The 14,525-nt window shown below is 37.9% G+C and overlaps 1 protein-coding gene across 1 annotated transcript in view; it reads right to left on the bottom strand.

Moving 5' to 3' along the window:
• Positions 1-4,701: 4,701 nt before the first annotated feature.
• AGPS (alkylglycerone phosphate synthase) overlaps positions 4,702-14,525 on the bottom strand; it is a gene marked incomplete at its 5' end in the record, with an annotated part of 54,163 nt that continues 44,339 nt past the window's right edge. The window contains 2 exons of the mRNA XM_084264388.1: positions 4,702-5,009; positions 13,711-13,768. Of these exons, the coding sequence (XP_084120514.1) occupies positions 4,888-5,009; positions 13,711-13,768 (180 nt within the window). The 3' untranslated portion in view covers positions 4,702-4,887. The remainder of the gene's footprint in view (positions 5,010-13,710; positions 13,769-14,525) is intronic.

Raw genomic sequence — 14,525 nt, 5'->3', positions numbered from 1 at the left:
TTCCTCCCCTCACCAGCCTCTCTTTATGCTGAGCATGATGTAATTGGCATGAAATACCTTCTTTGGCCAGTTTGGGTCACCTGTTCTAGCTGTGCCCCCTCCCGACTCCCTGGGTGCCCCCCCCCTTCTCGTTAGCAGGGCAATATGAACAACTGAAAAGTCCTTGGCTGCTTGGCAACAACTAAAAACATCAGTGTGTTATCAGCACTGCTCTCATCCTAACTCCCAAACACAGCATTCCAGAGACTGCTAGAAAGAAATTAACTCGATCCTAGCTGAAAGCAGGACAACAGCACTAAAGTGAATACACTTATTTCAAAGGTGTTACATCCCCATACATGGGGACTATTGCATACTGCCATGAAGGCAGAAATAGGCTGAATGCATCTCAAAACATTATAGCAGAGTTTCCAAACAGCCAATGGAAACAAATTTAGCTTTATTCTGAATCAAACATTCATAGTTTCCCATAAGAGTGCAATGCATTGTTTTCCCAAAGTGCAAAAACAAATTAATAAAGATTTCACAGCCTTTCAGTAGAGGTACCTATTATTGCAACTTATATAGGTAAACATTGCAAGTATTTTATCCCACACAATTTTGAAACAATTTATAATTTCAAAATGACAGCATGAGTATTTATCAAAGACAGTATGGCACACTTTTTTTTAAAAATATCTCTGTTCTTGAACACCACAGAAGACCTTAAAGCTGAACATGAACAGAACCACCTGCCAACTCTGGTCTCCATGATGAGCCTAGGGAAAGACATCGATTTGTCTCCAAGGTAATACGGAATTTTGAATCAGTGTTGGGATGACAAAACCATAATCAGTGAGCCTGTTTTATTATTTACACTAACAGTGTAAATTATAGGAGTTCAGGTCCAACTTCCTACAAGTCTTATTTTAAGCAAAGGGAACAATGATGGGATCCAGTTGTCATCCTGAGACAAACATCATCCAACATCTTCAAATTGAGACTATCTAGATCTAAGTAAAAATACCACATTTTTATGTGGCTAAGAGAAGGGAAACAAAATACTTGGCTGTCAGGCAGTTTTCCTCTTTCCTCTGAACAAATACACAAAAAATTGGTAAATATTGAAAGAGTTATAGTTCTATGGATTGAATCATGTCATTACTTCACCTGTCTCCTGCATACTCTTACTTCTGCAGTTTTTTAATAATACTTGAAGAAAATGCACCAGTGTAAGACAATCCAACGGCTCTTTCAAACAAGATCTAACTCCAGCCATTTTAGCTTAAAGGGCATAAAAGCCTCATAGCAGTAAGTAACGGATATAACTGAGAAATACCCCTTCTGCTCACATGCGGTGCCTTCTTGCACACAGAGCTTGCACACAGATTGCAAGACCCCAAACAGGGAATACTGAAGTGATATTTGTGAACTAAGCAGACTGGTGCTCAGGTGTTTTACCTTTCTTTTGCTGATATCCTCTCATTTTCCTGTTCTGCTTTTAATGAGACAAAAGCAGAGCTTCTGTTAGCATACATTTATAAATCCAGCATTACTTCTCTTTGCAATTGCCAAAGACTTCATAACAGTATTCCTTATGTAGAAGTTCACCACCAATTAAAATGAACCAAAGATGAGAAGTTAGTAGAATATATTTGTTTAGTTTCAGCACAAAAACACATAATTGTTTAGGCCCATTTTCTTTTTATTAATAATATAAGGTTCTATAATCTCTTAACATTACAACTGAAGTTTTACAGTTAATCTCACACTAAAATGACAAACACTGTTTGGCTTTATTTGCAGAAAGTTAAATTACAACCTTGATAAACATACATTTCCAAGATTGAGAAGCAATTTGTGTTTTCTGGATTTCAGTGCTCACGTATCCCTGCCTTTGAAATTGTTTTCAGTTACATTGCTACGGAAGAACAATTTGGCCTGGCCTCTGTTCACAGCTATAAGGCAAAGATGACATCTCTAACTCAACCAACATACTGTTCATCAAGCCAAGAAGAAATACCTTAAGATTTTGACCCCAGATCACTTTATAACAGATTTTCTTGTTTCCCCTCACAACTTTCATAACAGTCTAATGTAAATGCATTTTGAAGTCAAGCCATATTCACTCTGCATCTTTACTCCTTCAAAGAGAGCAGAAGCTGTGTAATTGGAAGTCACAACAGGCTTAATTAAAACTGCTTGTAACTTACATATGGCCAAAATAGTTGAGCAAATTAAAAGGTGTTATGTCAAGATACATTTCTGATCTGCATGAGTCAAGCTCCATCTCTGAGAGGCTGCAGCTATGGGAAGTGAAGTCTTTAGAAAGTAGAGAAGACAGAAGGAGGAGTGGTGGAAGACTTCAGTATTAGAGAAGGGAAGATTTCTTTTAAATGGGTCATGGTCTGTATCTAGGTCTCTTGAACTCACATTACTCTTCTCTATTTTCATTAGGCATTTAAGTGTGAAATTAAAGACTATCACTAACACACATGCTTCAACTGCAGCTTCACTAAACTCCTATCAGTTTGTAAGATAGAAAATATTCAGGAAGACAGCAATAGGGTGGCCATTGGAAACAAAAATTCCATTACATGTGTAGTTAATCTTTTCCTCAGAGCTATCAAGAGACATTGCTTTGGGACCCTTATAGCCTGTTATTTCACCTTCCCATAGGACAATTGACATGCAGTAAAAATCTTTACTGCATTTTAAATCACTTCAGAAGCCAGTGTCTATTTAAAGGTTAGAAAGAATAGTACAAAGAGATTTTGCCTGTGTAATTTCAATACAAAAAGGGATGGGGAAATCATAGTCAGAAAATTAAGAACTGGGGAGGCTTAAAGTCTTAAGAGACCAGCATTATTGAGCTATGATTACTTGTTTTAGTGCTGTTTGTGCTGTCATTCTGCAAAAAGGCTTCACATACTTTCCTTCAAAATTGATTCTTCATATTGAGACATATACTTTCATTGAGGCACATAAACACCCTTCATATTTACCAGCTCCTAGAAAGGTCTCTATTTCAGAGTGATACAAGTCAGCAGCAAGATGCCAGCAGTGGCCATGTAGTCACCATCGTGCAGCATGCGAGATGAGGAAGTCCCCTGCACAAACATACAGATTCACTTTGAGACACTATTATGTATTTAAGGAACACTTAACCACAGTGTGAAGAGTAACTTTCCTAGAACAGGCTACACCTACTTGTTCGGTTGCTGCTGAATTATGAACCATGAGGGCCAAAACTAAAAATACGATATGTTGAAATGCTGTGAAACCAAGACCAATCAAAATAAATATAGCTGCATTGCAAATACCACATTGTTTTATGACCTGCAGATCATAAAGAGTTTTTAATTACCTTGACAGCATGCATTTTGAAGTGATGCTTTGAATCTTCATGGTTTTTAATCATTTTCAGTATAGAATTGAAATTCATCTTTAGACTAGCTCAAAGTTGTCTGATATGCAGCATTTTTCAAGCATTTTATACATGTTTTGGTATATTACACCAAAACAGAGAGCTAATTAGACAGTATTCTAAAATAGTTTAAAAACAAATGCAATATTATCTTTTTGTCCTCATTAAGGGCACTACCAATACAAAAGGTGTCCGAACTGACACTACAGCTGTGATGCAGTAGGCTAGTGACAGTGTCCTCAAAGGATAATTTGAAATTTTTCTATCCTATGCAGTCATATATATTAATTATCAAAAAGTTGGGTAATTTGCTTTAAGAAAAGAACCCACCTTTAAAAATGGATCATGAGTATTGACAAATACTTTGTTTGTTTTACTGGTTAAGATTCAAGTTTCAATGTAAAAATGCTTACTTTCATACGATACTGATCAAGAAAATATTTAATTTTCTTAAATGGACAATTAAAGTTGTGGCTACTAGTGAAGTAAATAAATGATTCATAAAGGCCATAGGAAACTGTACAAAACTAAAATGGGACATCTCACTTTCAGGATGACAGTATGTTGTCCATGTAAGTGATTTATTAAACTGTTCCAAAAGACAGTGCTGGGCAGTTTCATTTAAATTGCCAAAACTTTTTTTACTGAAAAAGATATTTTGCATCTCTGCAAAACAAAAAGAACAGGAGCAAAAAACATACAGACTAAGACTGAAGTACAGATGAAGGCAAAGTTTTGTTACAAACCTGTTTTCAACAAACAGTGAGAAATGTCCATTGTACAAAACTTAGTAACTGACCTATGATTTAAGATTATCCCAGCAATGCAAATACAACTCAGAACAACTAACAGTTTAAGAATTTCCAAATAGCACTATGGTGGGAGTCTACTGACTTCTTAGAATTAGTTTGACTTACATTGTCTCTTTTGATCAAGACCTGTGCTTGTATGTTTGTACCAGTATTTCATGGTTACAAGTCTGTTGCATACACAGTCCTTCAGCACAGTGAAGTATTCCTTGGTATTCTCTCATCTGTCTCCTAGCAGCTTTCCTTTAGCACGAGGCTGGGTTGAGCAGCTGCTTCTGTAGAACATGCTGTTGTCAGTCTTTGTTCTTCTTGCAGGGGATGCTTTAGTGAGAAACATCTGGCAGCTTCCAGCATTGAAAATACTGTCAGCTGTGTTGCCTAGCCAAACTTGAAAACCAAATTTAAATTTCCTGGTTGGCAATAAACTCTTAACCGACTGGGCACTAAGTGTAAGAGCATCAAAAGTAAAAATCCATAAACATTAACAGCAATGTTTACACTTTATTGAAGGGGGGGTGGGGGTGGCATAAAAAAAAATAATCAATGTTAAGTTACTAGTTTTTAAAGTTTAGTCTATGTTATATTTGATTACTGGGATATCAATACAGTGAAAGTAGAGGAATTTCAACAGTAATTTCAAAGAAGTTTTAGTACATCTGGTTGTGCAGGGCTTTATAAAAGATTTTTGTTTCCAAAGATGTTATTGGGGTCCACATATTCCTTCACAGATCTCAGCATTCCCAGCCCAACATCAGAGATGCTCTCCTTCATCCAGCGCTTCCGCAATTTGCCTACTGGAAAAACAAAAACAAAGTGTTTCAATATATGGCAGGATTCTAGGAGCCAATCAATCTTGTGACCATGAATGAATAAACACTGTGTGATAAATGCTTTTATTCAAAAATGAGAAATGTTTTGCTTTATTTGATTTATTGAGCCCACCAGACTATCAAGCTCATTAAGCTCAGCATACTCCCAGAGGAAGACTCTGTTCCACACTGTCTACTTTCTTTGGAAACTATGAAATTTAGATGAAGCTTAGGCTGAAATCACATGTTCTATTAAAATAGGGAATTGGTAGTAAGTTTTAAAAAGCCAAACTCATTTTAATTAGGAAATTGAAGAGATGATTAAAAAGCAGAAGGCCACACCACTTGATTGCTTTCAAGTAAAAACAGAACTTGAAACAATATTGGTTTAAATAGCAAAAATCGGTTTTCTAAGGAGAAGGCTTAAAGCTTAGTTTCAAATCAAGAACATAATTATGTAAGCATAATTTAAAAAAAAACTTTTACATGGGCTAGAAATTACTCCTACAATTACACAAGGGCTTAATTTCCTCATGTAAAAATGGATACTCACAACATACCCAATACAAGGCAAGGTTGACAAACACCAGCCATTTCAGAACTCATTTCACTAGTCTCACAGTAGTTCTGTTAAATGGCCAAGTGCTCACATACTCATTAACCAAGTCATCAACCCTGATTTAACAGATCATTCAAAATAAAGGAGATTTTTTTCATTAAACACACTATAGCATTTAACTTGTCAGCCTGAAACACAATCCATTTGTCAGTATGATGTGATATAGTAAAGCTTTGAGAGACAGATGCTTTAAGAGTATCTGCAGCTAAATTCAAGCCATCTTTTGTGCCCTGTTCTCAGGGTAACCATCAAACTGTCATCAGAGTAATAAATTACAGGGACACCTCTGGAGAGCAGAGTATATTTGTTTATACCTTAAGGAATATGAGCTAGTCACACTGCCAACTGAAAAAGCAAGTAATGTGAGAAAGAATGAAATTTGCAGTTTGCTAGAAAACAACTACTAGCAGCGTGCATGTCAAGAGCAAAGATCATAACTGAAGGACAAAAGAATTTCTCATGTGGTAGAAACTGTTGTATTTTGCAGCCCAGCTAATGAAAAAATCCCTATCTGTAAATATGTCATCACTACAGTTTGGCTATCTGAGCAAGTTGATGTAGTTGAATTTTGTCTGGGGATACTTTAATACTACTACAATATAAAAAAAAAAAATGACAGTGTGGCTTGACCATCACCTCAAGTCACTCAATGGCTCTTGGACAAGCAGCTGAAGAACAGTCATTACCATTCTCAACTGTTATCTGTAATATAGTTTCAGTGAATGTGTCCTGTGGTTATGGATGTAATTGTCCTGAAAAGACTGCAAACAACTGCTCCAACAAGATGGAGCACATTAGAATCACAGCAGGATGCCCAACAGCTAGCCTGCCTGCCTCTTTTACACCTCCAGTAATAATGCAATTCCACAAGGAACTGAACTACTGTCTGAGCAGCACCAAACAGTCGTTGCATATTTAATGAAGTCGCTCACCAAGTGCTGGAAAACAGAAGGTGCTTGGAGTGCATCATTAGTTCTGTCAAAGCCATAATTTACACATCTATCTTGTCAAATTTTCTATGGTTTATACTTTTGCAATAATAAATCTAACATACATTTGATTAGTGAACTGGAAAGAAAAAAAGCTGTACTACAGTTACCAGCAGTCCTTCACAAACATGTTCAATGAAAAGATTTTAACCCCTTGGTAACAGTAGGTTAAGCCCCTGCTCCTCCTCTTCATGTCAATAAGACATACATGGATTTTTCAGCCATCACATTTTCATATTAGAGTTAAAAAGCATTGAAGCAACCTTGCTTTTAGAATTTTAAGGTGGTCCATCCAATTTAATGGAAAGTAGACCAAGTGAAGGAAAGGGTCCATGCAGATAAGCCTCATTCAGAAACGCAATGTCTGGATTTGTTTCACTTCAGGTCAGTGCTGCTCTGTAAGTATTTTGTTCCTCCTCCATAGTACAACCCAATTAACTTCAAGGATGAGAAGGGAAAAAAAAAATAAAATGCCCTAAAAGTAAAAGGCCTTACCATGAACACAAAACCAATTCCAAGTAGCAAAGTTGGCTAGGCTTAGAGTTAAGCAAAGTCCTAGCTTTGGACTCAAGGCAGCCTTAATTTCCCCAACAATAAGAAGTTTCAGTTAAGCCTGATCTTACCAAGAACTAGAGAAAAGCACCTTTCTGTTTCTAGCCTAGAAAAAGTAGGCCTTTTAGTTTTGGGCCTAGATTGTGTCATTTATATAAAACTCAGATGAGAGAGAGCACAGACCCAGATTGTAACCAATCATGTACCACTTATGGTCTCTCAGCCCAGTATACTTTTCCAATTAAAACCAGAAAAATTAATCTGATTCTATATGCAATATTGTAACATTCTTAGAAAGGTTCTCAAGTCAGCAAAACACTGTACAATGAATTCGTAGTAGCTTAGCAAGTCTCTAGTCAACTCAGCTATATGCACACCATTATATATACAATCCTTGATGCCCCAGCTGGAAACAAATTACAGGCCTTCTTGCATCTTCTTCCTCTGAAGACACCCAATCTTACATCTCAATTATCCAAGATGAAGTGTAAAACTTTAAACATAATTCTGCACAAGAGGCAAGTACCCTATTCCTAAGGGGTGCTGAACAGCTTAAAGCCTTAAAACATTCATCGCTAGGAAGCCAGAAGTCTTCAGTCTGAAGTCAGCCCCCAACAGAGACCGTCCTGGTATGACAGTCTTCACACAAAGTACTTCACAAAGTACTTCAGACCTGTTCAGCAGCAATGCTCAATGACAGTCCAACAATTTCATTTTTCTAGTATTTAAGTTTTATCACCATTATAGCCCACATGCAGAAGAAAAGCATGTAAGCTGGGTAAGTAACTTTTTCCTAGTTCTCATGCACGCTGGGCCAGCCCTTGGTTGGTTTCAGCAGAAGGGTTATTCATGCTTCCCTTTTAATCTGTAATAAAATCTGGACTCAAATACACTTGTGTGTAGTGCAGCCATGCTCTATGCTGCTCCTGCCCCCCCCTCTGAAAGGCAACAACTAAGCAAACATGCACTGACATTATAGTCTCTGGCAAAAGCGACAACCGTTCCCCATGCAGATGGTTTTTGAAAGCGAAGTGTGTTCGATGGACAGCACATACCTGCTGGTCACAAAGATGATAGAACAGGAGTACAGCTGTCCTGGCTTATAAAGGCTACTACACTTGCTCATCTTTGAAAATGCATCTGGCTGCTAAGGATGAAGCTAGCCCACAGCAGGCAGCAGTTGGCTTTCTCAGTTTGGAACATCAAGTACTTGGGCACACATAAACAGTCTTGTAATGAAAGTTTTAGTGTAGCTGATGGATCCCAGAAATAACACTGCACCCGTGCGGAACAGACTCAGAGCAGTGTGTGGTCCCAGTGGAGACAGGCTCTAGTGGCCCTGCTCACGGCCCTAGAGTTCCTCTGCTCCAGCTCAGAGGCATTTACTGCTGAACCGCTCTGGAGAAGCAGTAACAGGTCTTCCAGCTGTTACATACTGCTCCTGAAGCTGACTGCCTCTACAGAAAGCATCTCTCTGCTCTAAGAAACTGCTTAATGGATTATTACTCTTCCAGAGAGAACTTGACAATACCGACAAAGCTCAGCAAATTAGTGTAATACTGTGGAGTATATTGGACCAGTGTACCTGAAGCCTACTATGTAATTAACAGCATCACTATAACATCTCCCACATTTTCACTTGATATTTAAAACAGCTTCAATACTTTCAAGTCCTGTATTGATAATCAGAAAGTCCTTTGCATTTGTTTGGTGGAAAAGTGATTAAAGATCACAGAATGATTTGGGTTGGAAAGGCCCCTAAAGATCGTCTACTTCCAAACCCTCTGCCATGGGCAAGGACACTTTCCACTAGCCCAGGTTGCCCAAAGCCCCATCCAACCTGGCCTTGAACACTGCCAGGGAGGGGGCAGCCACAGCTTCTCTGGGCAGCCTGTGCCAGAGCTTCACCACCCTCATATGGAAGAATTTCTTCCTAATATCTAAACTAAACCTCTCTCATCTTAAAGCCATCACCTCTTGTCCTGTCACTACCTGCCCTTGTAAACAGTCCCTCTCCAGCTTTCCTGTTGGCCCCTTTAGGTACTGGAAGGCTGCTATAAACTGTCCCTGAACCCTTCTCCAGGATGAAGAGCCCTAACTCAGCCTGTCCTCACAGGAGAGGCTCCATCATTTGTGCCCCTCCTCTGGACTTTCTCTAGCAGGTGCATGTCCTTCTTACATTGGGTGGGGGGGTGGGCAGAGCTGGATGAAGTACAGCTGACTCCAGGTGGGGTCATACAAGAGGGGAAGAATCACTGTGAGGGAGGTGTCACTGCTGGTCACACATCCTTTGATGTAGCCCAGGATACTTGGCTTTCTGAGCTGAAAGCACATATTTCTCAGTCTTGTTGAGCTTTAGATGATATACTACAAGAGATAACTATTCTATTAAGACTTTCAACAGACCAAGGAGGGAAATACAACTGCATTATGGAATAACCTCACGTGAAATAATACAGTGTCTAACAAATGCCATAGTTCAAACTCACTATAATCAGTAGAGCAACCTCTAGTTTTAAGATGAAAGCATCATCAGTCTCTAGTGCTTAGCTTAAAGGTAAGATTTTCTCCTCTACACAGGAAAAGCATGTGTTCAACTCCACCCGTAAGGGAACTTTCTAATTCCAGATTTTGTAGTTTGTGAGGGTTAATTACTGCAGTGTATAGTTTAAGTCACAGCTTCTTAATGATGCCAGAGAATTGCAATGTCAAACATGTTGTTGAATGCCCATAAGGTGGGGGTGGGGGGGACAACATGCATTGTTATGGCCTTTGGAGGTTTGTTTTTTGTTTTGTGGCTTAAGTTTGGTTGATTTGGGGCAATTTTGTTCATTTTGTTGGTGGGGTGGGGGTGGGGGGTGTCTTCGTTAGTTTTGTTTTCCTACGTAAACTGCCAGGAAATTGATCCTATACCTAAACACCTGTGGGGCCTGGGCTACATTAACCTTTGTTCTCACCAATTTGTCTAGAAAGTGGAAGGAAATTAGTTCTATTATGATAAGTGGCTAAACAGAGGTATTTTCCTCAAACCCACAAACTGATAATTGTTTCCTTAAGTAATCAGTTTTAGTTCGAACATTCCCTGCAAAGGAAATAATCAATCATTAATTTTTACACTGTTCCTTAGTTTCACATGGGTGCTTAGGTTGGTAACACAGAAAGGGTCAGGTCCAAATCCAGCCAGCTCCCTTCTGATGATGTACCAAGGGGTTTACAGTTGTACTTATAAACCAGTTGTACCTACTGACACTTCCTAAGCACACATTATTTTATGTATATAAAAAAGCATTTATTTTGTGAAACTGAAATTCAAGAATGCAAGGTGTGGCATCACATGGGTGGTTTTAGGGCTTGCCTTAAATAAGAATCATTTCTCTAAACTTAAACTTTTATCTACAAGAAACTGTCATTCCAAATGCTGCTTTTTAAAACACTGTTTTTCTAGAAGCTAACTGTGGCTATAGGAATCCTTACTTCCATGATTCAAAAGATACTCACTGGCCAGAAAAAAAGCAGAGGGATCAAAGCTGTGTTCAAAGATCTGCACTATCCCTTTCTAAGTGTAGGACAGAGCCAAGGCAAGGTGAAAACTATAGTCAAGACTATAGAATCTCATGTAGAAAATGAAGACAAAGAATGCTACACAACGAGGATATCTACTTCCTGAATGCCTTTCAAAAACTTCTACTGAGTCACAAATTATGTCACAGCATTAAAGGGACAAAAGCAGCATAGAAAAAAATCACTCCAAAGGTCAAACATTAAAAACTACTTTAAAACCACCAAGAAGTTTTTCAGCAGTTTGTTCTCAACAAATTTAGTGGCAGACAGAACTACCACATTTAGGTAGTAGAGTGCCAAGATCATAAAAAAAAAAATCTGATAGCCTCCTCTATAAAGATCAATTTCTGATGCGCTGGGGAACAGCTGACTTCCCTCTGCATAAGTAGTGACTGTTATGCATTTTGGGAATATTTTTAAAACAAGATGTATGCCTCAGATTAAGTGTAAATTCTGTTCATTACATAATCCAAAAGCATCAAGTATTAAATACTAACATTAAATTGGGAAAACAATTCCTGACACTCACCAAGTAGATTAAAATATTTAAGAGAAAAATTTCAAAGACAAAAGAAAATTTGATTAAAAGGACAAAGTCTTTTAAGTCACAATATCACAGAAATTATATGGAGATTTATAAAAAAACCTGAATATTCTACCCAAAAATTAAAGTAATTGTTACTCTGGAAGGATAAATTAGCTACACAGATGTATATGTCTGGCTTTGCTATAGCTTCTTGTGTCCATGAGATGCTTGCTGTACAAGGCTGGTATTGATATAATTCCACAATTTCTTTGTTTGAAGTTTGCTGCTGTTCTATATTGAAAGTTATGATCTTTAGTGTAGTTTGTTAACAAATAAAGAGTTATGCTTCCTGTAAGTCTGAAAAGTCATTTGCATTGCTACCTTTAGTGACTTTTTGCCTAAAAGGCACAATATTTTTCATTAGCCTTGAGGGAGGAGAAGAGAGATGCTGAGATTAAAATAGAATCCAGAGTAAAGTCTTCCTGAAGTTACTCTTTATGACATTAAAAATATCATTATTGCAGTTCTCACTGTAGATTACAGCTGAGTCTCTACCTGCAGTCAGTGCTTCCCCAAATGTAATTTAGAGCTTTACACATCTCAAACTGTCATCTATGACCGCTGCTTCATTCAAGGAGTGTATGAAGATTGACTTAAGCAGGCTTTGTATTTCCTATAGCCTCGAGTCCCAGACTACATCTGTTTTCTTTGATACACAAAACCAAAGTTAAAAGAGCTCCATTTATCACAGTGTGATTGTAGGCAGACAAACCAGTCTGTCTGTTTCCAGATAGGGAAAACAACTGTTATTAATCACAATTACAAGACAAATACTAAAAAAAAAATTGCACCAGTACTTTCTTTTATTCCACACAATAGACCAGTCTTAGCAGTGCCAAGAGTGACAAGACCTGAAGGTCAGTAAATAAAACGGATACTATTAGGCTAATCCTCAGCAGCACATCTACTAAGCACTGGGAAAAAAATAATCTTTAATATTGTACACCATGAGCTGCCAGACAAAAGCACCCAAAGCAGAAAAAACCAGTATAAGAGGCAGCCATGCATACAACAGGAGTATAAGTCTAGCAGAAACCAAATCATCCATATCTGTGGAGTTAGGAAGTTCAAGTGTACAAGGGTTTGAAAACGCTTACATAAGATTATTTTTTTCTTGTTCAACATATGCTGTCAGCAAGGTTTCATATGGTGAGGGCAGACACATCCAAACATGTGACAAGCTCCAGCTGCATGCGAGTTAATGGATGAAATGCAAGTCACAATAAAATTATAGCTGCCACAGCAGGGGAGAGCACAACAGCACATCTAATTCTAATTCTGTATCCCAAGTGAGATAATTGACCAGTCCACTATACCACCATATTAAAAATTTAATCAGAAGATAAAAGCATAAACAAATACTGAAACTGTTTTCACTAATGCGATCACCTACACGCCTTTCAATTTCTTGTTATTGCTACAGCAGATTCCATTCCAGCTTCTATCAATCAGAACTAGATGCCTGAAAACAGCCCAACCCAAAAGTTTCAACATGTTGGTGACTTCTCTGGGCTTAAGTACAGCTTCAGACCTTCAGTTTTCCCTACATAGAGCTTTCTAAGAAATAGAAAAATTTCATCTAATTTTAAACCATTAGACTTCCTCCTCTTTGATTTTATTTCTGTGTGTGGCCAGACAATGCTCCAGAATAGAGAAGAAATTCATTAACTTAACCCACTCAAAGTAGCTAGCTACACAAATCTAACCAACTTCACAACAAATTTTGACACCAAAATTTATAGCATTATATAGCCTAACTTGATGGCATGTTTCCTATCTGAATATTCAGGAAAAGCATATGCAAAGCATCAGGTATAGTAAGTATCACACATGGCTTTGGTTCTCATACTTTAATAGTAAAGAACCAAAAAAATAGCTTGCCAGGAGGCTAGTAACTCAGGATGAGTAATTCCCAAACTCCAAGAGAAGAAAATGAATAGTCAGAAGTTAGCGGACAGCAAATAATATCAACACCTACATAACACTGATTACGCAATAAATGCTAGATTGCAACAGTTTAAGAGGTCCCCTCTGCAGTTACTGTCACCAAGTGCTCTGGAATGAGGGCTAACAGCAGTTGGCTAGCCACATTTTCAGGCTCTCAGACAGCCTGTAGACTTCCTATCAAAAGGTTTGAAGCTGGTGCTCATAAATACACCACTCTGTGTGACTTGACATCAAGCAAACCAGGTCTAGGGACACTTTCCAGAAAGTCAGGCAAGCAGGTAAGAAGTTTCTAGAAAGAATGCCAGGAGATTCCCCTTACCCCCACTAAGTAGCTGCAGTTAATGCCTGTGAAAATTTTCAAAGTTCTATTACAAACTACTCATGAATATTTAGTAGTATCAAAGAAATTTAATATTAGACTGAGAATATTACCTCCATGGTGATGTGACAGACTTCCTCCATTGGCAAGTATTTCTTCTCTAGCAGCCCTCTAAATGGGAAACATAAGGTCTTTATTCAACAGCAAAGGCAAAGATGTTTGGTTTTAGTCAAATGCTTGCTATCATACTCATTTACACAGGTGTATGAAAAGTTTCAGAAATCATTAAGGGTACACAACACAGGCAAAGTTTTCATTCAAATCCGCAGAGAAACACAAGTGGGGATTTTCTAAATAGACATTGTCAAAGTAGAAGACATTTTAAATGGCATATGTTACAACAACTCTTATTCCAAAATGGAACATTCTAGATCACTTCTTTCCTGCTGAAACCACTAGTCACTGGGATGCTCATCCAGGAGATAGTTAAGTGCCTACTGAAAAGGAAATTGAAATAAATAAGTTTGAAAACAGGATCCACAGAGTGATCCAAGGTCCTTATTCAGACCCGAGTTTAGACCCAGATCTCTAAGATTCAAGTCAAGAAAGTGAAGTGCTTTACAACTGACAACTCTTTCATGGAATAAGTATGTGACAGTAAACAAAATTTAGATTTTTATGTTAAGAAATATTTGAACACTTTCAAGTTCTAGTCTCTTCTTTCCTATTTGGCTCCAATTATGGATATCTAGGCAGCTGACAGGCTTGTAACAAAAACTTTCCTAAATACAAGCAGTTAAAGATTTTTTTGAGTCTGCCACAGAGTGCATATATCTGGTTGGCAAACTCATCTTTGTAGGTTAAATTTAGTCACCTACAGTGGACGCTGCTAAGTCAAATAAATTGTAAACAAGCACTCAATTACTAC

The sequence above is a fragment of the Gallinula chloropus genome, assembly GCF_964237585.1.
Source record: "Gallinula chloropus genome assembly, chromosome: 5".
Lineage (NCBI taxonomy): Eukaryota > Metazoa > Chordata > Aves > Gruiformes > Rallidae > Gallinula > Gallinula chloropus.
Note: the sequence above shows the minus strand (reverse complement) of the source record. Positions and strands in the feature narration are given on the sequence as shown.